The sequence below is a fragment of the Cladophialophora psammophila genome (genome assembly GCF_000585535.1).
Source record: "Cladophialophora psammophila CBS 110553 chromosome Unknown aczJe-supercont1.2, whole genome shotgun sequence".
NCBI classification, from domain to species: domain Eukaryota; kingdom Fungi; phylum Ascomycota; class Eurotiomycetes; order Chaetothyriales; family Herpotrichiellaceae; genus Cladophialophora; species Cladophialophora psammophila.
In genome coordinates, this window is record NW_006912923.1 from 837,058 (window position 1) to 860,674 (window position 23,617).

Genomic DNA, 23,617 nt, shown 5'->3' on the forward strand with positions numbered 1-23,617 from the left:
GGAGTCGACCAGGGAGGCTTCTCTTGCCCTTTTCCGCCAGAAGCCAAAAGCCAGAAGCCAGAAGCCCGAAGCCCGCAACTCACTCGCGACGAATGAATCCCCATAAAAGTCTCTCTCCACATGCGCATCCCAATTTGGATCTCGCACTCGCGATTCGGAATTGAGTCGTGCCTTCTCTCGGTCAGGACTCAGGAGTAATTACTCCTCCTCGTTAATTTTGCGATCCTGGGGGAATTGCCCTGAATTTCCTCCCTTTTCTTTTTCGGGAATTTATGACAATTGGATTTCTGTGCTCCCTTATTTTGCAAAAGTAGGACATTGTCATGACCGCACGACAATAGCCATCGATAACTCTTTCTCTCGCACTTCCCGCCACGGACGACGGACCTCGCGAGACCTTTCTCTCTCTCCTCGAACGACCCTCTCGACCCTTTCGGAACCCGCGTCTCTTGCGAATCGCGCTCTTGCTAGGACACGGTATATCATCATGGCGCAAAGCGCGGTGGGATCATATTCGAATCCGCTGAAGAAATTCAAGTACGATGCGCCACATCTCTGCGGATATCATCGGTAGCATTCGGGGCTGACAAGATTTCCACAGGCTCGTATTCTTAGGTGAACAGAGTGGTACGTGTTAATGACTCCTGCTGGGTGAACCCATCATTGCGAGCATGGGGACTGTCATTCTCACGCAATGTTGCAAAAACGCAGTCGGCAAGACCTCCCTCATAACCCGCTTCATGTACGACTCCTTCGATACCACGTACCAAGCTACCATCGGTATCGACTTTCTCTCCAAGACAATGTACCTCGAGGACCGTACCGTCCGCCTCCAGCTTTGGGACACCGCCGGGCAAGAACGCTTCCGCTCCCTCATCCCCTCCTACATCCGGGATTCGTCCGTCGCCGTCGTGGTGTACGACATCTCCTCTCGCAAAACATTCGAACAAACACGGAAGTGGATCGAGGACGTGAGAGGGGAGAGAGGAAATGATGTGATTGTGGTTCTTGTTGGGAACAAGACCGATCTGGGTGATTCCAAGAGGGAGGTCACCACCCAACAAGGGGAAGAGGAGGCGAAGAGAGCTGGCGCCATTTTCATGGAGACCAGCGCAAAGTTGGGCCACAATGTCAAGGCGCTGTTTAGGAGAATAGCGCAGGCCTTGCCGGGCATGGAAGGCGAAGGGGAGCAGCAGCCAAATCCCCAGAGTAAGCACATTCCCACGTTCCGAGTAGAACGGGGTGGAGGCGCTAACGCGAGCGCGCTTGTCGCAGTGATTGATGTGTCAATAAACAACCAGAAACCGGCCGAAGAAGGGTGCGCTTGTTGATCACGAAGTGGGATTCCGAATTCGCATCCAAGCTACACCTCCTGCTGCGGACGCGCACCGTGGGCTCAAAATGTTGTTGGATTAGCATATGAGTGAGCCCACATCGAGTCCCGCGATCCGGAATAGACGTGTCATGATGTTTCTTGGAGGGCTTGAACCAGAACGGTAAGAATAAGATGCTAGCGAGCATCGCCTGGGAGACCTGCAGTGTGTCCTGTATATGTGGGCTGTGTCTATAGTGCGCTTGTCATGTTAAGTGTGGATCAGCGATCTATGGACAGTGTTCGCATTGAAGGGCGAGTGTGTGACAGAAGAAAATGAGGGCCTTTTTAGCATAGCATGGCGTTTTGGCTGTTAACTCCCAACATAGCAGGAAGGGAAGAGCGAAGGGAACTTCTCGACTAATCATCGAGTTAGCTGGTTGTGCTGGCTTGTGTATTGCCAGGCGAGGGAGAACTGTGGGTGTAAAAATGATATGGGACATCGGTCACTTCAATCTTCAAATCATCATCATCGCCACCGTCACCACCGTCCTCAGATCGTTGTGTTTCGGTCCGCAGTGTACATCGGATCATTCTTCCTTAAACACACGTTGCAATCCTTGCGCACGAGACCTCCAAGCCCTTGCTGATTCTTGATCCCTTCATCTCTGTTAAGAGGAATATGCGTGCACGATACCGCTGACCATGCAGCCATTTCACCCCGTCAAATGCGCCATCACCACGGGCCTAGGTTTTGCACCATAGTCCCGGCTTCGTGGTAGAGGTGAACCGTACTCGGCGCCGATGAACCACATCCCGCTGCGGCAATCTCTCCCGGTCCGTGTAGATGGGCTTAAGAGCGGATCGCTCGTGTCCTATCTCACGGGGATATATACCCATGCCTAATCGAGCAGGGGGCCTATGCGCCGGGTGTCGTCCTCCTTGCAAAAGGAGTATGTAAACACGTGGGACAGGCTGTGAGAGAGTTCCAGATTCGCCACGAACTGAACAGCGACAATCACATTCTCACGGAGATTCCACCGCATCGTGGATCCCGTGACGGTCCCTCCTTTCACATCTTCATCAACGAAATCGTTCAGTGGTTTGGCTAGAATTCATTTTGACAATCGAAGGTGGCGGTGCTGTTTCCGCTCCGCCTTTTTCAAGGCCATGTACATATAGTATCTCGGTCGAATCATGAGAGACAGACTGCCGTGGAGACACAGAGGTCCTCTACTATACTCAAGGCCTGACACAATATACCGGTTTAGTGCCATGTTCCGGAGTAGTCTGTCACTTGTCAGGTCAAAGCCCTTGCTAGATTTGCCGCTATAGGGTCCCTACATCACATTTTGGTCCTCACGACCTCTGGCATAAGAACCTTACACACAGCTGGTGGCATTCTAAATTGCAAACAAGGTTGATGAAAGAGAGAACCATGAATCCCCATCGACAGCGTGAAATAAATGCCGAGGCTCTAATGTGTCTATCAGAGCGGGCCTCTCATCATCACAGATCTACCTACGAGGCACCTAGTTCCAACGTCGAGATCTCGCATGAAAAAGAGCCCCTTGTGAACAAAAGCTAGTCAGGCCTCATAAGAAGGCCGATGAGACATCTTGTCGACTCGCACTCGTTATAACGAAACGTCTCTCCCCCCCAACAGGACCTTTGGTGGGTGTCTCCCTCTCGCTCAGACGCAGGAGACCAACCGCATACGGTAGGTATTGCTAGCGCAGGCAAGAAGGGACGAACCTAAATATTAATAGTCTCAAGTAATAGCCTCTCCAGGGCAGCCTTGAGGATAACGAGATTGGAAGGCAGCTGTGTCCTCAGATGGCGGCGATATGCTACGCTGTGGGCGACGAAGCCAGCAGACGCTGGTCCTAAAATGATAGGCATCGCTAGGGCCGGTACGGGAGAGTGAAGAGCCCTCCCAATAGATATGGCCCCCAGGGCTTACGGACCTACAGCAATATGGAATTGAATGAGCTGTTATGTTGTTAGTCACGTAGACAGCGTATATAAGGTCGAAAGGAAGGGTGGAGCCATCTACGGACCACAGTCCGTCCAAATCTTGACTCTTCGCTTCGAGATGAAGCTCTGCGCTTACGGTTCGGTCCTCGTCCTCCCGGTACCATCCGGACAGCTCGCTCCCTGACAAACACCTGTAGGCTTTGCTCACCATACCAGTAAAGCCCTCTTCCATTTCCTTCGATAACATAGCAGGAAACCGTATTCCTCTTAATAGTATATCATCCTCCGAATCATTGGCCTGAGCCCTAGCTCACCCCTTGAGCAAACGGACACGGTGATCCCTCCAAGTATCTCTTTCCCTGGCTGTGGTCCGCCACACAAGGCCCACCTAAATCTCATGATCGATCTTTGACGCTCCTGCTGGCGCCGGAATTAGCCTGTCATCTCTCCTGCTTTGGCTCCAACAATCCATTCCCGCCAGGATCTCGGCGATCCCAAGCAATTACACTTCCTCGGACCTCCACCGTGTCTAGGGTACGGCCCGCGTCGATATGTCGTCCTTGTCTTGGACAAACCGCAAAGGGCATTCCGTGTGCCGTCGGATATCACACATTTTAACACCACGTATCGTCTCAACTTTGATGTGGCTAAGTATGCAGAGGGGGCGTAACTGACGCTTGGCGGAGGGACTTGGTTCACGACACAAAACACCACAGACGTTTAGGTTGTTGAGAGGGAGCTAATAGTCGATCCATGCTTAGGGTAAGAGGCCGTCCTGGCGGTGGTAGTGGTAGTCCGTAACCCAACGCCCATTGCACTGCGAAGTCGTGATTGTCAAGGTTTCGGATGGGTTTTTTGGGAAGGGAGGTTTTTATTCACTGCCGTATTGTGTAGACATGATATTCATATACCTTGCTATAAACATGTACTTCCTCCAGCTACCATACTCATACTGAGTCGTAAACACAGTGCTTAGCACGAAACATTCGGACCGTTCCAATCACTGCCAGACTTACACTAGCCAGAAGGATCTTTCCCAGCCAATCTCTGAGTAAGGTACCGGCCTGCCCTCGCTGAGGAGATGCGGGACTGTGTATGGTGACCAGCGTTAGTGGGAGATACATACGCAGTCTCGCACAGCAAATCTCGTGTCCCGCCGAATAGGGAGTCGCCTGTAAAATCATATTACAACGACCTATGTGTGATGAACAAATACATATTGGTCCCTAAAGCGGCCCTAGACATGCTTAACTTGCTCCGAAACACTGTTGGCATTGTGATAGAGTCAAATCACATTTTCCCCATTTCTGGCAGCATGTCTGACGTGCACGGTTGCGTGGAGGCATGCGTAGCGACTACTCATACTCGGTAGAGCCTACTGGTCTGATCTGTGAGTGTCTGGTATGTAGTTAAAGAAGGCCATGGTCAGATTCAAATATCGGGTCAGCAGCTATCAACGCATACAAGCGGCCAGCGTTGCGTTCTTTTCGCAACAGAGCTTTGTAATCTATTACAACACGAGGTACTGTAAGATGAGGTTATTTGCATTGGGGTAAACATACTGATAGAAAGGGTACAACAAAGGGAGGAGGAGTGTCGTCAGTCGGCAAGCTGGGACCATTTTGCGTCATTGAAGTGTAACAACAGAGCAGTAGTACGGGGTAGTATGTGCGCATCTAATAATACAACCTCAAAGGGAAGCCTCAAATGGTATTAATTCGTTGCGTCAGCCTCGTTAGGAAGGGATTGGAAAAATGGGCCGGAACGAACAAGTTCCAGGTGCCCGAGCCCGGGTTTAGGGGAACAAATTTCGGGGCCGTGTGTCTCTCAAATACAATTTGTTCGGGGAGGGCGATGCTGCTCCAGGGGCCCCCATTGCTCTTGCGCCTTAGGCATCGTCCCCTGGAGCCTTGTGGCCTGGATGACGCCCATAATGCCCGTAACGAGCAGCTCCCGTGTGTTAAGCTTTGGCCTCTAGCCTCTTTTAGGAAGGCATTGCACGTGCCTCGAAAACTGACAGGAATCTCGACATGAAATTCCCTCAAGCACCCGAACATCGCCATCAGCTTCATCTGCACACCGGCTCCATCTTCTCGCCTTGGCTTCTTTGGTTGGCGAAGAGGAGCTTCTCGAGCTCCTAACTCTCCCTGCGAGCGGCCTGGGCTAACTGGATTTGTTAGTCATTCACCTGACTCGACTTGGGGCCAGCCTGGCGATTCGTTACTGCTCGTCTCCTTCCATCCTGCTCCGCCAGGCCACAGTTTTACGAGTACGAATTGAGGCCTGCCTGGGCGGGCTCGATATTTCTATCATTTCTTACAACACCTGCTTGCTCCCCTACAACCATCGATTGACACGCGACCGCCAGTAGACACTCCACTCCGAGTGTCTCGACATTCTCTTCCATCATTCCACTTTCTCAGTCTGCGCGTTCATTGACGGCTTTCGAGTCGTCAAATGAACCTGCTTCGTTCGCCTCTGTTCCTCTTCCAGACCTTGCTCTTCGATAGGAAGAGAATTTCCTCCTAAATGCCTTTCAAGCCCTTCGCACATCTTGCCCGTGTCAGTGTTGCAAAGGGAATCGCCCATACTTATGCTCCGTCTGTCGTCGCTGCTGGCCAGTCACTAGGACAATTTCAGAATTACCCTGTCACCAAATTCGCAAAGACCGCACAACTCCAAAATGCCTTCTCAAGTCCGTCGGGTTCTGGCGCAGGTGCGAAGGCCGGCTATAATACTCAATCAGGGGGCGGTGATGCTGGGTTAGCCCAGTACTACGCAGCCTGGCAACATGCGCAACAGACCGGTGATGACTCGGACTGGAAGAAGCATGAGTTCGCCCGAAGAATAGGTTGGAAAAATCAAGAGAGGGTTGTGCCTACCTCAAAACATCATCGGGTCGAGTCTTACCGGGCTGTCGACCTTCTTCGGCCCTCTGCCCGCCTCACCGTCTCGCGCGTCAATAGTGAACGAGCCACTCCAAAGATTCAGGATGCTGAGGAAGCTTTTGCGGAATCTGAAGCCCTTGCAAAGGTAGATGAGGAAATCGCAAAAGAGATTGCCTCCCGTCAAATAGAGCACATCGCTCCTCATGATGAAGCGGTCGGTAATCCTGTTGCGAGCACACGAGCCCCGACACCTTCTATTCAAGAGACTGGCGCAGCCGAGTTTGAATCTTCCACCAGCCTCGAGCACACATCACCGCCTACCGATATCACTTCACTTGCATCGGAGGAATCTGCCCTTTCCGACCAGATCGTCCAGCTTGGTTTCCAGCACCGATATAGTGAGATTCCGGCTCTCTTCGAAGCAATCATCAAAGATGGCCATGTCCCGACTGTGGAGGCTTATAATCATATCCTGGTATCCGCCATCAATCTGAGCCATGGCTACCAGCCATGGCCCAGAGCTCTCGAGGTCTACGGTGACATGACGAAGCGGGCTGTTGAACTCAATGGGACATCCTACGTGATCCTGCTACGGTTTTTGGCTGCCAGGAGCCTCGAGGCGTACCAAGTGCAGAAAAATCTTGGTGAACGAGCCACTCGATATGGTAGTGAGGGCGCTTTGGTCTTCCCTTCTGCTACCAGACAACAGCAGCTGTACGCCGCTGACACATCGCTTGCGTTTGCGACCAAGCTGTATAATATTGCTCGGGGAACTCTTGGAGATTTTCAACTCTCGGCCGCAGTATACAATGCGCTGGTCAAAGCCTGTGCCCAATCCGGCATGGTTGAGCATATGAATTCTCTTTTGGCCGATATGAATGCCCAAAACGTTCCTCTCGCGCCACAGTTATACACGGTTGTGATCGATGCGCAGGCCTCGGTGCAAGACATCCACGCCGCCCAAGGCCTTTATGAGGAGTATCGCGATCTCGCCATCAGCAGAGCTGCCAATGACCCTCTGGATTTGAAAGTGTATGCTTCGTTGATTAAGGCTTATTACGCTTGCGGGCTTGCTGAGACTGGCTTACGTTTCTATGAGAAGATCCTTCAATCCTTCAAAGGCTCAGTAAACGAGCAAGCTTTGTCGGATAGTTTGACAAGTTCTTTCGTACTGGATGGCCTTGTTCAGCATCACATTGAAAACCAGGCATACTCCACTGCGATCTCAAGCCTCGATGACTTCGCTCTGTTGCCAGCTGTACGAGATGAGGCGCTGTCAAGAATCTCTACTGCTGCAGCTGATGCCTCAATTGTCGACGAAGCGGTCCGATCCTTTGATGCCGTCAGTCCCACGAACTTGAAGGCCGAGGCCGTCATGGCGCTTACTGCTTTGCATCTCCGGAGTGGTGAAATCAACAAAGCCAAGTCGACTTGGAATAACGCTCGATCTCTTCCGATTGTTCCGAGCACCGACTTTACAGCAATGTACGCCTTGGCATTAATCAGCTCTGGTTCCATCGAAGAGGGTGTAGCTGAAGCTCGGTCAATGTTTCAACGCATCCGCTCCTCGGCCAGCACAGAAGCAAGCCGTCAACTCGCTGTAGCAGAAATCGATGAGGCAATCGTTCTTTTCGGTGAAGCCCTTTCGAAGCAACAGGCCGTGGTCTCTGCAACAACAAGCATCACGTTGTTGCGAACTATGATCGAAAATGGAGGCCTTGTGTCCCCAGTCGCTCAGCATGCGATTGCAAGCTTGGGCCCAGAATGCGTCCACCAACTCAACGCTCAAGATATCGCCTTGGCCCTTCATGTTCAAGCTCAAATGCTTATGTATCACGAAGTCGTGGACGCCGCCCACCCAGCCAGGTTTTCCCATCTTCTGGAGACTGTGCTCCACCGCGGGATTCTTATGGATCCATCAACAGTCCACGTGGTGAGCGAAAGCTTACCCAAAATTGCTACTGCTCGACCGGATCTCCTCCAACGCTGGCATGAGCTTCTTCACCCTGCTTCTCCCACTCCGGTGACATTGCCGCAATCGCCCTTGTCACCACATCCCGCCCTCGTTGATCTGTCAGCGAGCGATGCTTATGATCCCTATGCCCACACCACCGACTACCGTGCCTCTAAAGCGATATCCGAACTGGTTGAGAGCACCACTGGGCGTATCGAAAACCACCTCAACGACGGCCTTTCCCGGTTGAGAAATGTTCGTAGAGCAGGCAGAAATCTCCATTATTCTGCCTACTCCAAGTTGATTACCGCCGCTGGTAAAGCCAAACAACCGAACTTGATTCAAGAGATTCTGAGTATGGCACATGCCGACGTCCCAATGTCTTTGCAGATTCCATCTGTCCGCGCAGGCTGGATTGCCATCTTAGACTCTATGATTGCGGCTTGCTTGACTGTTGGTGACCGTCAACAGGCAAGCAAGTTCCATCAAGACCTTCTGGATATGGGAGCGGCGCCCTCTGCAAATACCTTTGGCATTTACATCACCACTCTTGAAGGTACTTTCGATGAAGCGACCGAGGCTGTCAAGATCTTCCAACGTGCCTTATCCGAAGGAGTTGTCCCAAGCGTTTTCCTCTACAATGCCGTTATTGGCAAACTCGGTAAAGCTCGACGTATTGACGATTGTCTCCGCTACTTTGGGGATATGGAAGGTCGCGGCATCCGGCCGTCATCTGTCACATATGGTACTCTGGTGAACGCTCTTTGCCGAACAAGTGAAGAGCGCTTTGCCGTTGACATGTTTGATGAGATGGAGGCGGCACCCAATTATCGCCCTCGACCTGCACCTTACAATTCCATCATACAATATTTCCTCAATACAAAGCGTGATCGAAGCAAGGTTCTCCAGTACTACGAGCGGATGAAATCCAAGAATATCAAACCTACCTCTCACACCTACAAGCTGCTCATTGAATCGTACGCATCTCTGGAGCCTGTCAACCTCGCTGCAGCCGAATCTATTCTCTCTGAAATGAAGCAATGTGGCCTTCAACCAGAGGCGGTTCACTATGGATCTTTGATTCATGCTAAGGGTTGCGTCATGCATGACATGCCTGCTGCACGGGCCGTCTTCGATTCCGTTTTGCAGGATGGAAATATCCGTCCGACCGACACATTGTATCAGAACCTGCTCGAATCAATGGTCGCCAATCACGAAGTTGGGAAAACTCCCGAGATTCTCACCGATATGGCTCGACGTAGGGTCTCAATAACCCCCTACATCGCGAATACGCTTATTCATGGATGGGCTGGAGTGGGCCAGATTACAAAAGCCAAAGCGATTTATGAGCAACTGGGCATGGACAAGCGTGAGCCCAGCACTTACGAGGCCATGACACGAGCCTTTCTCTCAGCGGAAGATCGTGCAAGTGCTAACGCAGTGGTGCAAGAAATGTTGAAGAAAGGGTATCCGGCAGCTGTCGCTGACAAAGTGCTTGCATTAGTGGGTGGTAACACGGCCTAAAATTCTGACACCAAAACTTCCGGTCGAGAGTGGCGATGATCGCTTGCCTCGAACGCTCCTCCTTTTCCTATGTTGATTGATAATGATACCCGAGGAAACGAGCCATGAATACATGGTGGATCTGTGCATCTTGGCGTTTGGGATCGGTCTGTCCATTCACCGACAGCGTTGTACATGGGGTTGTGTGGCTGGCGCATAAGGAACATGTTCAGCAAGCTCTGATGATTACCTTCTGGCGGAAGTGCTGGGAGGAGCTACTCGGGGCCGGTTTTCCCAGGGGAAACGGTAAAAGGGGGGCTGACCATGTACAACAGAACACCAAAGAATAATCTCTACTCGCTTCTTCGATAGATGATCTAGATAGCCGAGGTTTTGTCTAGATTCTATATGTAGTCCTCCAGATATTGGAGTTGACACGCGGACTACCGGCAAGAGCTGGTAGGAGGAGGGCTGGTGAAGAATCCAACTCTCTATGTTGAAACCTCCCTAAAGATCGGTTTCGCGTCCACTTGCTGTGCACTTGGAACCGTCCAATGCTGCTGCTGCGTTCGTCCATCCATCCTCGGGCTCGAGGTCCCCATCATCACGGGCTCAATCTCTCGATCTTCCATTTCGCCTCGCCACCTTGTCCAAGATCCCCTCCTATGCGTGTATACAAGAAACGGTCGTGGAGTCTACTTTCCCGCCCTTGCCAGAACTCGATCGTCTCTGGAATGATCCTCAGCCCACCCCAGAACGGGGGGACAGGGATGTGTTCCTGGCCTTCGAACCGGGCCTCGACTTCCCTGACCCGTGCTTCGAGGGCAGCTCGGCCGTCGTCCTCGTCCTCGTCCTCAGCCACCTCCTGTCCGGCTTCGGCTGCGGCTTTAGGGTCACCGTCTGCTTTCTGCTGTGTCGTTGCTGTTGTTGATGATCGAGGCTCCAAGACGCTTGTCTGCTGGCTAGCCCACGCCCCAATCCTCGAACCCCTAGCCCTCGTATCAAAATATAGCTGACTCTCCTCAGCACTTACCCTCTCCACCACGCCCTCGACCCTCACCTGCCTCTCCACGGGCTTCCACCAGAAGCACAGACTTGCGTTCTTGTTCGTGGCGATGTCCCTGGACTTGCGGGACGTGCCGAAATTCGAATATATGACGAAGCCGCGCGCATCGAGCTCCTTCAGGTAAACGATGCGGCTGGACACACGGCCGTTCGGCAACGAGGCTGTGGATAGATTCACGGTTTCGGGCACCGCGGCCTGTAGCAAGGGGTCGCTGAACCAGGAGTGGAATTGGACGAATGGGTCTGGCGAAAGGTCCGAACGGCGGAGCTTGGAGTGGCTGAATTGAGCGGCACGGGGCGGCTGGTCGCGTTGGAGCCCGTGGGAAGCGTCCGAAACAGGATGGCCAGGGGCGACTGGAGAGATGAAGGGCGTTAGAAGCGGTTAGATGTCTGCGAGCGTCTCGTGGCGACTTGATTCGCCGAGAACGCGTCCAAAGTGGGATATATGTTTTTCAAGTTGGAGAAGTGCCTCCTGTGCATATCGTGTCATATCAGGGAAGGTCTTGAAAGGAAAGACAACGATGGCAACATTTCTTCTATTTGCAACACCACTTTTCTCTTGTCCCTCATCTATTGTGTTGGGTTGGGTAGAAGTGGGGTTGGGACGTACATATCAGCTTGCCCTTTGGAGGCTTGGGAGGAGCTGCTTGATGAAGCATCGCGACGGAGCCGGGTCGAGGAAGAGAAGAAGAACGGGCTTTGAAGGCTTGCGATAGCATGTGACGAAGGGTGAGTGAGTTGTGAGTACCTACAGGAAGGCAGCTACATCGAAATATGCCTTGGGCACCGATCGAGGTGAATGACGGACCGGACCGAGGAATTCGTCATTTGATTCTGATGCGCTCGCACCGCCGAGCCTTGTACTCGGCGAGTCGGTAGAGACGCACGTGAGCTGCCAAGGCTACGATCACGTGGTTGGTGATGACGAGGACGGGGACTTTCGGCCCCCTTCAATTCGCGTTCCACCTCCACCTGGCATCCATCTTGTCCATCCTTCTTTCTCTTCCCCACCATCCAAGTCTCAAGATCACGCACCCAACTTGGAACTCGCCAACCTCAACAGCACCAGTGGCAGGGCATCAAATCAATCCTCGTGTTTCAGCTCTGTATTTCAGCCCGATATCCCAAACGCTCGGACACGATTCACCGCAGCCTATCCCTCAACCGTCTCGCTGTCTCACCATATTACCCAAACATCTGGCAGCCGTGTTTGGGCCTCGACCAGCTGTTCATTCGTGGCGCAGGCCTGTTCCAATCCTTCCAATCCATCCAGATCCCGGCCCAGCTGGCCTTTTGCCCACGCAAGTCAGGCACCTGCATCCGGCCTGCGGCTCACCCCGAGGCTGTCTCGTGTCCCCTTTGTTTCTGCGACGTCCCCCCTATCGCAGGGTCTAGGCTGTCCTCCCTCTAGGCAACTAGCGTCTTATCACCCTATATCTCAGCCTGTCTCTTCCAACGACTCTTCTTCCATATGCCACCCACACTCGAGAAGATCGATACCAATCCTCCCCCATACACGGCCAAACCCAAGACTACCATGGTATGTTATTCCCCAAGCTGTGTTGCCGTATCTCTGGGTCGAGCCTCCTCCGCTTCAAGCTGCCTCAATTTTGAGGAACACGTCAGGGCTAACCTTGGCACGCCTGACAGACTCCCGTCACCCACAAGCACATGTCCGACGAAGAGGTCAAGGCATACAAGGACGTCTTTGCTCTGTTCGTACGTAATCACCTCCTGATTCGAACAAAGGCATCCAAACTTATTCTTCTTGTAGGACAAAGATGGAAGTGGTAAGACTCATCTCGCCTAATCTGTTACGTTCTTCCTGCGGCGGAATTTCAGCCTTGTGGCGGGGTCCATCCATTCAATGGTCCAGAGCCCATTGTCTGTGCACAAACTAGTGACCATATTTGATGGTTGGGAATCACAATGCCACCGAGGTCTGACATTACGATGGACTAGGCACGATCACGGCGCATGAACTCGGTGAGATCATGAAGTCACTTGGCCAGAACCCCTCCGACTCGGAGTTGCAGGACATGGTAAGATTGCCCATGTCTCTGGTTTCAAAGGTCGGTATAGACTTTGGTCAACCCATTAATCCATCGCATTGCAGATCAACGAGGTCGACGTCGACCGCTCCGGCAGCATAGATTTTGAAGGCAAGCAAGCCCTCCCTTCAATCACTACCTTCCTTCTGCTTCCCATCCTTCCAACTCCCAATGCAATCAATCTGACAACATCCGTAGAATTTCTCAAAATGATGTCCACGACCGTCAAGGCGCAAGACTTCGCCCATGAGACCCGCGCCGCATTCAACGTCTTTGACAAGGACGGCTCTGGGACCATCTCTGCCGATGAACTACGTCAGGTGATGAAATCCCTTGGGGAAAACTTGACGGATGCCGAGATCGACGAGATGATTCGTGAGGCGGACAAGGATAATAACGGAACAATAGATTGTACGTGTCCCCCAATGCTCCCCCACCTTACCCTGGCTGTCCCTCCTCGAAGTTTCCAAATGTTCTTTCTAGCCTCCTGCATCAAAGAGTGAAACAGGATGTGGAGGCTGGCGGCGCCAAAATGGAAACGGCCTGTTGCCCAAATGGCATGAGCTGCCAGGTTGCATTGTTTGAAATGACTGGGCTTTTGAAAACATTAAATGTACCATGTGCGCTAATGCCTAACCCCGTGGCGCAGATGAGGAGTTTGTGCAGCTTCTATCGCCCAAACCATGAACAGAGCACAGGCGGAATCAACAAGTCTATGTCTCAACACTGCACAGGCTGTATCCGCTGCTGGCGGAGACGATACACGTAGCGACGACGATATCCAATGTATGACGGTTGAGATCGACACCTTTCCCAGAACACGGCAGCACCACTGCAAGCTCATATCCCTTCAGCGTATTTTGAACACAGTTTTCCACGCAACGCCTCCCCCGTTCACTTTGTTTTGTCCAAGATGGAGAGTGACGATTTGGCCAGGCAAGTGGTGGGAGAGTCTCTTACCACCTTTCTAGATGAAATTCCTAGTTTGCGGCGATCGTAATGGAAGCGGGGACTTTTGTGCGAAGGATAGGTTTCAGAGACTAACTAGTTATAACGGCAATGGAAGAACGTTGAAATCTAGTTACATTCTGTATTGATGTCTCCTCTGGCGACACATCGAAGCTCTGCCATGTAAAACCTAGAGGAAGAATGGTTTCCTTTTATCATCTGTTTTGCGTAGCGGTTGAAAAATCATGGGGCTCTACAGTGTTGAAACGATTAGTTCGTATTTCCGAAGTTCTTACAAATGGACTCGAACTCGAACTCGAATTTCACTTGAGAAACATTTCTGCTTTGTATTTAGTTTAGGCTCGAGGAGCCACACATCATGTGTGTGTTTGTGTGTCTCTACGACAACCCACCACCCACCCATGCAAACACCCATCTACCCACATTCCAAGCTCCGTGCAAAAGTATCTGGACATACTCGAAAGCAGGTCCTAATCCTCATCTACACTGAGCACTCACTGTAGAGCAAGAGTAGGAGCAGGATTTCCATGTCCCAGGCCCAGGTTCATTTTCAAACCCCCGCAAGTTACGAGTTGTTTCCTCTGTCGCAGAGAAGCTTCCAACCTCTTCTTGTTTCTGGAACGCTCAAATGAGCATGTGAGGACAGAATCAGAAGAGAATGGTTGGCAAAGTTCTCAATCGTTGCCCCGAGGCCATATTGTGCCTTCAAACTTGCATCTGCAAGTCATTGTGGAATGAAACTCCCGAACAAATACAGTACTAATCAGATTTCAAGCCATTATTTCGGAATTTCCAGCGACCGGTGCACTACCAGCGTCGGGAAAAAAAGAAGAAAAGGAGGCGATGTTGAGTCCTCTTTTCAAGGAGGGTCGTCTTTTGTGCCATGACCTGACTTCTCGCCTTGCAGAAGATGCCGTTACAGAAAATGTTCAATCAATGTGCCTTCGATGCTTGTCTCGACCGGGGTCCGCCTCTGTTTCGATAACTTTTGCCGCCGAAAGAACCTGACGAGCTGGGCGGGCCGCTTCCAAAGCGTTGCCTACCGCCATGATACGGCGCCGATGACCCTCGCACGGGCAACTCCTTCTTGATGGCTTTTGACGAACCAGGGAACTTTATAAGCGCGAATTGGGGCCCGTTGGAACGGTGCCGCTCGACCCAGTTAGTGACCATGAAGGGAGACACTGACGTAACCTCAGGTGATGGAGCCACTGCCCTTGAAGCAAAGAACGACGACTTTGGCAACATGGGCGTCTCCAATGGAAACTTGATGGTCGGTAATGAACCTAGCTCTCTGTCCTCAAACAGGTCATCCTCGCTCTCGACAGCCTTTGTTGTGACCGATGTATCGTTGGAAAATGTTGTAGGCCCCACTTCAACAGGGAGCGATACCGAGGCAGCGGGAACTTGCATATGTTGAACGTCAAGAGGCTCTCTAGTCGACGACGCAACTGCAAGAACTATTCCAGCAGGCTGAGCAGCTTCCCGAGCAGGGGAACTCTTCTTGCCTAATAAGCCGTTGAATCGTTCTTGCCACGAAGGATTCTGCACAATCGGAGTGGAGACTGCTCGGAGTGGTGCTGGCGGAGGAGGAGGTGCTGGCATTGAGACTCTTGCTGCCCAAGTCAGTGGCGTAGTTGAAGCAAGTTCGGGCTGAATGTGCACAGGGCTTGGGGGTGTGAGTGGCATAGCCGGCGGTAATTTGACAACAGGCTTTTGCGGAAAGTGCACTACTGGTCTGGTGAAGTCTCCGTCGAAGGCAGGGTGAAGGCTCGCATATTCCTCGGCTGGGGGCGGGGATGGTGTTCTCGGCGGTTCAGGATGGCTATAGGTAACTGCACGGCGATCATGAAGAGGATGATGCGGCCCGATGGGTTGAGGGAAGAACCTCGATCCACGTCCAGGAGGTCCATTAATCACACGTGGGCCGACATCCGTCGTAGGCAACGATCCTACGGCACCGAATACGTTGGACGCTGGCACGGATGACTGTGAGACGCCCGAAATTGATCTCTGTGCTTGATCGCCGACCTGGACCTGTCTCCAGGTCTCATTGAAGGTGTAGGCAGGGCCTTGCCGAACACCGGTCCGTATTTCTTCCTCCCGCCTGGCCATCATCTCCCGCTGTATTTTCTCACTTTCTGCACGTTCTTGCTGACTTGCAACCGCATGGAAGTTGTTCCAGGCGTCCACACCGTTTGGCCTCTGCCCGTTGGGCAGGCCGTTCATGCCAGGGTGAACTTGTTGAGACTGAGGTGGAGCGATAGGAGCAGGTTTCGTCGTGGGAAATAGCGAGTCGGCCTCGCTATCGGCCGCTAGCGGCCCCTGATCTGGGGAGGTCACTGATTGGTACGAGTACGATCGGTTATCTGCGAGAATGTGGTTGACGTGTTGAATCTGCGGCGAGCGGCCGGAGTGAGGCGTTCGACCATTCATCCAGCCCGCTGCTGTGGAAGACGTCCTAGACAGATCTTGTGGCGAATATCCTGCCAGACTTTGATCGAATGTGCCATTTCCGAGAGCCTTGTTGTTAGGCAGACCCCAGAGGTTGGCCGTCTGGGGTGGACGATGATCATGGCGCACATCTCCCCATCCGCTTCTTGCATCGCTGACGACTGCGCTTGGTTTCGGTAACTTGGGGCTCGGCTCAGAAACGGCGGTTGGCTCTTGACAACTCGTTCGTCGCGTATCTGGTACGGTCCTGACGCCATTTACGGTGGGAGAAGGAAGCTGTAGTGTCTCCTGTTTGGGCTGATCGGCTGGGCTCGTTTCGACTTTTTCTCGAACGGGTAATCTCTGCGACTCCGGTGGTCGAGGTAGCGACGTTGCCATCTTTTTGATCGAGTCCAAGGGATGCACTTTCATCATGCCGTACTGTTGCGGTTCGCCAGAAGCCAGCGGCTGAGGTGGTTTGGGTGGAGAGTGAGTGGTAGTTGCGGTGGTGCTCACAGATGGAGCAGTGACCTGCGGTGAGGGCTCACTATCCTTCTTCACTTCATTTTCGGGGGCTCCTTTTTCTTTCGCCGCTTCCTCTGACTTTTTAGCAAGCTTAGGGTCGGGTCCAAGTGACGCCAGCTTCAAACGAATACGCTCTTGTTTTTCGGCCTCCAGCCGTTGCTCTTCTTCTATCTTGCGCTTTCTGGCCCGTTCAATGTTCTCTTTCATCAAAGCTCTCTGTTGAGCTCGTTGAGCTTCAATGTCAGCATCTGTTGCGGAGGTAGCGCCGACAGACATGTAGTCGCCCATTCCACGAACCTGATACGTCGGTGTCTGAGTTGCAGAAAGAGGACCATCTCTTGAAGTTGGTCGAATTGCTGATTCGGCATCATATCTCTGGGCGTCAACACTTGGTGTAGGCAACTCGCCCGACTTTATGGACATCCGTCGACCAAACTGCCCGCTGCCTCCAGAAATAGTAGACGACGCCCTACGTCGTGCTTGGTCGGTGCTTGTTCGATTGGTCTGGAAAGCCGGTGAAGGTTCTGCGGGAGCGTGCACATCAGGTTGGTTTGGCCTCTGCAACACAGCAGGCGCTCGAAAACCTTGATCATTCCTTGACATTCGTCGTCGGGGTTCAGACACGGCTTCATAGCGACCAGATCCCGGCACGTACAACTCTCGTTGCTGACCTGGTAATGAATCCCTCCATGAGCGGTTGAAGTCATCCGCGGAAATCTCTTTGGCCGGCGACGGCGCCTTCAATGATGATGGGCTGTGCGTGTATGCGTGGCTAGGAGGAAATCGGCTTGATGGCGGTATTGGCTGAGGATTGATTGAAACTGGCGAAATCTTGTCAACGGGCGGCAACGGAGCCCATGGGGATTTCGCAGGGGCAGGCGCCGGAGTCGCCTTTGTAATGATTGACGGCCTTTCAGCGGGGCTCCTAGCTTGAAGAGTCGCAGCCTTCTGCGCCTGTTGCCTTTCGGCACTTGCGCCCAGTTTGAGAACGGTCGCGTTAGGACCGACAGAACTTGCGAACTGAGGTGCGGAGGCCTTCGAGGAAGTGGCTGGCGTTGACTTATCTCCGGATTCAGACGGAGTCGCTGGTTTCTCTGAGGTTTGAGGAGTGACATCGGCATGAGTCAGTGTGCTCTTGGTGCCGTCATTCCACTCGATTGTTTCTGGAGCCCAATCGTCTTCGTCGTCATCAATGTCTGCCCACTTCGCCTCCTTTCCTTCACTGTCTGCTTGAATTCGCGAGGTCAAATGGATTCCGTACTGCTGCTTAAGCTCTTCGTCGGTCAAATGTTTCGTCGAAGGCTGCGGAGTAACTATGACATGATCAACATCGGCTGATCGGAAAGCTGGCGGATAAGGCCATACCTCTGTTTTTGTTCCACACCTGCATGGGGTCCGGGCTTGCGCTTTGATAGGGCTTCGCCTTGGACTGTAGCGAGCTTGTGGTTTTGGCGACTAATCGTGGACGGCCTGCCTGAGCAAGGGACGAGGCTGAGGAATGGGGTGTAGAGGCTGGATTCGACATTAGTTACAACGTGTGAACAGCAACAGCGCACGTACTTTTCTCATTAGCTTTCGCCGCGGCGCTCGCGGCAATGACCTTGGGGACCGAATATTTTGCAAAGCTGACAGGTTTGGCAGCGAATTTCTTGAAAGGTTTGGGCTCTGTGACTTTGTCACCGGCTACACTCCCTTCGGCGCGGCTGGTATCTGTGTCTGAGCGGGCAGAGCCATCCTCGAGTTCTTCCATTTTGAGACTTGACACGGTATGGATTCCATTCTCTTTTGGCGCAATCTCTGCTTCCACCTCATTGCTATCCTTGCCAATATCGTCCCCAGACACTTTGATATCAGGTGTGGATGTGGTCGCAGGTGCGTCGGAAGGCGAGAGATCGCCCACCGACTGAGATTGGTTTACCACATCTTGTGCTCTCTGCTCTGCCATAACAAACTCGGATCTAGAGAAGGGCAAATAATGGTCAGGTTGACTGGTTGGTATTGATTTCGGTGGCGTGCGAGTACCTGTTACTGCGCGTAGTCTGCCACGGTAGCCAGCCTGTCGGTTTTGCCCGATAACGCACGATGGCGCTTTGAGGTCGCGGGAGGGTCTCGGGTACGGGAATCAAGTAGAAGGGGTAAAGAAACGAATACAACACCTCAAAGAGGGGTACGAGGGTGTAGGAGAAGAAGAAACGGTGGTTGTTGAGTCAGTTAAGATAGGAGAGGCTGCGCATTTGAAGTCGACGGCCCGTCTGTCGGGGGCGCAGCAACCTCGCCTTGGCATTCTACGCACCTCGCCGTCAATACGGTCCTTTCCGTCATCCTTAAACCTCTTGCAACCTCATTGCTATTTGCAAGTCTGCACCTACCATTTGCTATCCCGATGCAACCTTTACGTCCTAGGCTTTCATCATGGCATCCTCATACTCATCCCCGAAAACGCCCACCTCTCCTCCATCCGAAACCTCTATACAACAAGGAGCCATGCCTGCACGCCATCGGTCAGCTGGGCGAAACGTACACATCTACGACTTGAAAGATCCTACTACCACAATTGGTGGCCTACTTCTCCTACCCGGAGTCGCAAATGCAAACCTCTATACAATGATAGAGATCATTATTATATTTGGAAGCGATTTCTCTCTACTAGACGTGAATGAAACGAAGATAGAGAGAAACAGCCATCCAGTTCAACCCGGAAACTATCATATTGTTGCTACTCTTCCTTTCCAGCTTAATGACGAGTAACCCATCAGTCGAATGATTAGTCGAGCTACCGGAAATCGTGTTGTCACCTTCGCCGAGGCCGTTCATTCATAAGATCGTCAATGTATCATATCCGGGGACCCCATATCTACATTCAATGAAGCTGATAACTAGGTTAGCTTTGAGGCTGCGCATATTTCCTACTCGCTCACGAATTCCACTGAATTAGTTAGAACTACGCTCGATGGATTACAATTCAGCCAGTAAAAGGGGGATCTATTAACTCGGTACAGAATGGATTATTAGTTCGCTCCGATGTACCGAGTACATTAACTATTTGACTTATATGATATCTCGATCAATCCGGATGACAACTACAAGATTATCGCCTTTCAGCCTTCAACGAAAAATCTTATAGCCAAGCATCTTGATGGGGAGTTATTTACTCGCCCTGATGCACCCATTGATCAGCTTCTACGATGGCACTTTCGGCAGTCTGTTTTAACGAATATGAAGGGTGCTGGAGAGCCGCGCTTCAAACATGACTTCCCGCAGGTGAAAGAATAGAATTTGAGCTGTTCAGCCGTCTCGGTGCTCAAATGGAGTTGTTTCCGTCGACAGGTGAACATTAGGGGGGATAGGGGGCCGACCAGGAGTGCAATGCATAGAAGTTTGCTGCTCTACCAAGTCCACACTCGCACCACTCGGTCATTTGTAGTATTGCACGCTTACATCGCCAAGCGTGCAGTGGCAACAAACAGAGCATTGCATTCTCTGAGAGCCGCAATCAAGAAATGATATTTGCACTTCCCTGCGCTTCACCAATTGCGGGACCCACGCGAACGGAGCTCACCATAGCTTTGAACTCCAAAGACGGTGGAGAACATGGAACTACTTGTGCAAAAGGGACACGAAGGAGAAGCGATCTGTAGAGTGCATGGGAAGCAAGGAATTCTTGATAATGCGCCTTTCCGCGAGTTCAACTGGTTTATTTCGACGTTATGTACAATGTCAATGACCTAGAATCTCCCCCCTTTCAGTGCGATTTGATCAGTGGGCGTTGTTTTTGTGGTGTCCTACACGGGCAAGTCAGTCAGCAGCACCTCCAATGCTTTGCGCTTTAGCACATACTCAGATGGAAATAGTACTCCATGCTGTAGCCCATTGCCATGATTCCGAAAATGACGTGCCAGATGGCTGTTACCACAGGATTAGCGATTCATCGATCTCTTTGTAAGTATTATACCACGCGATAGGCACGTACGAGCTGCTGACGGATTCTTGCCGAAATATTTTGCTTGATACCAGCCTAGCGGTCCGCTCGGTGCTCGTTGTGGTGCAGATCCTTTCGGAAGCTTTTCGTAGAATTTGGCTATTCTCGCCATCCGTACGGCATTTTTGGCAGCTCCGATAGCCTGTACTCGCTTGTCAGGCCCTGTTCATCCACTGTGGTCTCTTCGCGAGTGGTCTCAAGCGATTTAGGTAACGGGGGACAAGCTACGCTACCCAATCGCTTCATGCGAAGGAAATTCGGTAGGTAGGTTCAGTGGTCGACTGCGGGCTTACCTCTGGGTTGGCAACCTATTCAATCCACGTCAGTGGAAGCAGTACAGACAGGATCAAAGTCGAGGTTTACCTTCGGAGGAACCAGGGTTGACACGGCTCGGCGGATGACGAACGACATTTCGAGCTGTTCAGGTTTTTGGTCAGTACTGTAAGCGCCAGATGTTTCTCGACACCTTACATGCGTCTCAAAAGCCTCCGGTAGTCTTGTAAAAGGGTGCTGAAGCTGTTGAATGAACTGATCCTGAGACTAGGAGCTCCTTCGTCAGGATCATTGCCAACCGATGCGCAGCCAAGACGCCTGCTTTGGCAACTTAGCCGAACCAATGACACGATTTGCTCGTTGGCCGTTCTTGGCTGTTTTCAAGGGGGGGTGACAACGGTTGTTCTTTATTCCTCTCGCCACTACCAAGGCACCTCTGCATGACCACAAATAATCTACCACACCACAGATTCCTCAGCTATTGCTCTAGAGTATTTGCATGACATTAGCCATCAAAATACACCCTCGTCTTGTGATGACCTTTCCGTCCATGAATGAATATTGCCCATCCATCTCTATGGTGACCAAACTTTGTGCTGACCTTCGTCCCAGTCCACTTCTTCCCCTGTTTCCGTCCCAATATGTCGACTGGGTAAGCAGTCATGGCAACGTCTCTGGGCCTCGAGGCCCGGGTAATGTGCGGGGTAACTGGTGTGGTGCAGATTGGGGATCTCCTCGCGCAGACTCCTGTGACTATACATCGCTCGTGTAGTTGGAATACCAATGACAGGTGTCTGTCTTGGAAGGCTTGCCTTGCGAGCAGGGACGGGTGGTGGCATCAATCTTGCAGGAGAAGCTAGTGTTTCGCTATTGACCGGGCCACTTCGTTGAGATGGACCCGTGCTGGAGATGCGGTTTGTACCTGTCCTTGGAGGGAAGAGCCTCGGGAAGAAGTGTTGAAGAGGTGTCCGTACCATGGGAAGATTGGCACAAATAACACCAAGGCCGGCCTCGATCGTCGTCCAAATTGTTGATACAAGAGAACCAGCCGTGATGTCATCGCCGTAGGCCGAAGAGTACAGCGTTGTCAACCTTGAGATCGATGCGGCGCAGACAATCACGCCCAACCCGAATATACAGGTCAGAGCCAATTTCTGCCGCATGGGCAACTTGAGTTTGAATATCACGGGCGGCACCATTAAAACAAGGAGGAAATCTGTCAAAATGTTGTACACGGCGTTGCTATACCACAAGGCATAGATGTCGACACAACTACCGTCGATCCTCCAGCGCTCCCATGCTCGTGGTATTGGATTGCACTGAAGAATTGTTGCGAGAGTGAAACTAATGCAAGCACAAAGCACAAAGGTGATCAAGCTCCAACAAGTTCGAATAAACCAAGGGCGATCGGTGAAAATGCGGAGATATAGGAAGAGCATCGACAGCTTGGTGCAGTTCATGGTAAGCTTGTAGAGTATTTGGAGGAGAAAGAAACACTGCCACGGCAAGGTCAGTGGTGCTGGCCTGGTTCTATGAAGTCGGGTCTTACCTTCAGGGCTTGCGCAGCTTGGCTTCTGCTGAGGAGCTCGAAGGGCCGGCCATATCCATGGTTCACTGCGGCAATGGAAGCACCACATTGGATCACAAGGAATATCTGCAAGATGGTGAGACCGAGCTGAATATACTTGAAAATATCAACTCACCAAAGCCAGAATAGTTGATGCATCGTCGAGGCCGAGTTTGCCCAGCATCCTCATACGCCAATAGATCCGGTTCGCTACAAGAACGAAGGCTAAAATGGGTGCAATCATCGACGGAACGACCAAATGAGCTCCCCGTCCACCTAGACCAACAGTCGTGAGGGGGCAGTCCGGGTACGGATCTGCCGACATATTGCTACTGCGGGAATATTTCTGGCGATCCGGCTTACTCTTTTGAACAATGGAAGTTGAAGCAGATCGAGTTCGATCAAAGTCTCGCGCTGCTGCTGATATAAATGCTATGTTTGTATCGACCAGGACGGTCTTCTAGGCACCTTCGGCAGGGACACGGCTGAGCCGTCGCGGAAACTGGGTAGAGATCGGATAGGGAAGGGATATGACCAAGCAGCAATCAGAATCAGGCCCCGGATATACCCAGACAATGATGAAAAGCAGGCCAGAGCTCACACGAAGAACAGGTCTCCCGACAGAGCCGTCCCTACAAAGTCAGCGTTTCAACACAGCTCCTGGAGGACTGGCTTTCATTTCTTTCACCCTACGTTGTCGGCCAGCGAGAGATATAGAGTTCGTCTCCAGGTGTTGTGGGGCATGTCAAATGCATGCAAGTCGGCCGTTCTGCGCAAATGGATATACCATGGGCTGCCACGCGAGAGTTGACGTGCGGGATTGCCGGTTACCTGCATTTAAAGTATTTAAAACTCTTTGAATCCATCCCGTGCGTCAGAAGTCAGGATGTTTGTAGAATGTTTGAGAGCAGGCGGATTAGAAAAGGTATCCTCGTATCCACGCCACGGGTCCATTCATGCTCGAAGTTTGCCCCGACTTGCGCTTTGCAAATAGGCCTAATGCCCCATTGCTGCAGAGGTTGATGGAGGCAGGGAGTTTGAAGATGATTGAGCCTCGACGGGCAATGCATCATGGATATCGATGACAGCTGCAAAACGGTCGAGAGGACTCGAGAATGAAT

General features: G+C 52.0%; 7 protein-coding genes across 7 annotated transcripts; 3 read left to right on the forward strand and 4 right to left on the reverse strand.

Annotated features, from left to right (window-relative positions):
• Positions 1-487: 487 nt before the first annotated feature.
• Positions 488-1,331, forward strand: A1O5_01631 (Ras-like protein Rab-6B; the record flags this gene model as incomplete). The annotated part of the gene is made up of 4 exons (XM_007742247.1): positions 488-537; positions 602-627; positions 712-1,209; positions 1,276-1,331. 4 exons carry the CDS (start codon positions 488-490, stop codon positions 1,329-1,331), a joined length of 630 nt encoding a protein of 209 aa, XP_007740437.1.
• Positions 1,332-5,818: 4,487 nt separating this feature from the next.
• On the forward strand, positions 5,819-9,655 carry A1O5_01632 (uncharacterized protein; the record flags this gene model as incomplete). Its single annotated transcript, XM_007742248.1, has 1 exon — positions 5,819-9,655. The coding sequence occupies one exon, from the start codon at positions 5,819-5,821 to the stop codon at positions 9,653-9,655; it is 3,837 nt and encodes a 1,278-aa protein (XP_007740438.1).
• A 583-nt stretch (positions 9,656-10,238) lies between these two features.
• On the reverse strand, positions 10,239-11,358 carry A1O5_01633 (uncharacterized protein; the record flags this gene model as incomplete). The annotated part of the gene is made up of 2 exons (XM_007742249.1): positions 10,239-11,053; positions 11,310-11,358. 2 exons carry the CDS (start codon positions 11,356-11,358, stop codon positions 10,239-10,241), a joined length of 864 nt encoding a protein of 287 aa, XP_007740439.1.
• An 812-nt stretch (positions 11,359-12,170) lies between these two features.
• Positions 12,171-13,253, forward strand: A1O5_01634 (calmodulin; the record flags this gene model as incomplete). The annotated part of the gene is made up of 5 exons (XM_007742250.1): positions 12,171-12,239; positions 12,350-12,418; positions 12,474-12,489; positions 12,662-12,741; positions 12,816-13,253. 5 exons carry the CDS (start codon positions 12,171-12,173, stop codon positions 13,251-13,253), a joined length of 672 nt encoding a protein of 223 aa, XP_007740440.1.
• Positions 13,254-14,652: 1,399 nt separating this feature from the next.
• On the reverse strand, positions 14,653-18,622 carry A1O5_01635 (uncharacterized protein; the record flags this gene model as incomplete). The annotated part of the gene is made up of 3 exons (XM_007742251.1): positions 14,653-17,990; positions 18,043-18,189; positions 18,238-18,622. The coding sequence occupies 3 exons, from the start codon at positions 18,620-18,622 to the stop codon at positions 14,653-14,655; spliced, it is 3,870 nt and encodes a 1,289-aa protein (XP_007740441.1).
• A 1,893-nt stretch (positions 18,623-20,515) lies between these two features.
• A1O5_01636 (F-type H+-transporting ATPase subunit F) lies at positions 20,516-20,801 on the reverse strand (the record flags this gene model as incomplete). Its single annotated transcript, XM_007742252.1, has 2 exons — positions 20,516-20,580; positions 20,648-20,801. Coding segments are annotated over 2 exons (219 nt in total), but the record flags the coding sequence as incomplete, so codon positions are not given.
• A 984-nt stretch (positions 20,802-21,785) lies between these two features.
• A1O5_01637 (uncharacterized protein) lies at positions 21,786-22,680 on the reverse strand (the record flags this gene model as incomplete). The annotated part of the gene is made up of 4 exons (XM_007742253.1): positions 21,786-21,851; positions 21,904-22,425; positions 22,479-22,583; positions 22,633-22,680. 4 exons carry the CDS (start codon positions 22,678-22,680, stop codon positions 21,786-21,788), a joined length of 741 nt encoding a protein of 246 aa, XP_007740443.1.
• Positions 22,681-23,617: the final 937 nt, after the last annotated feature.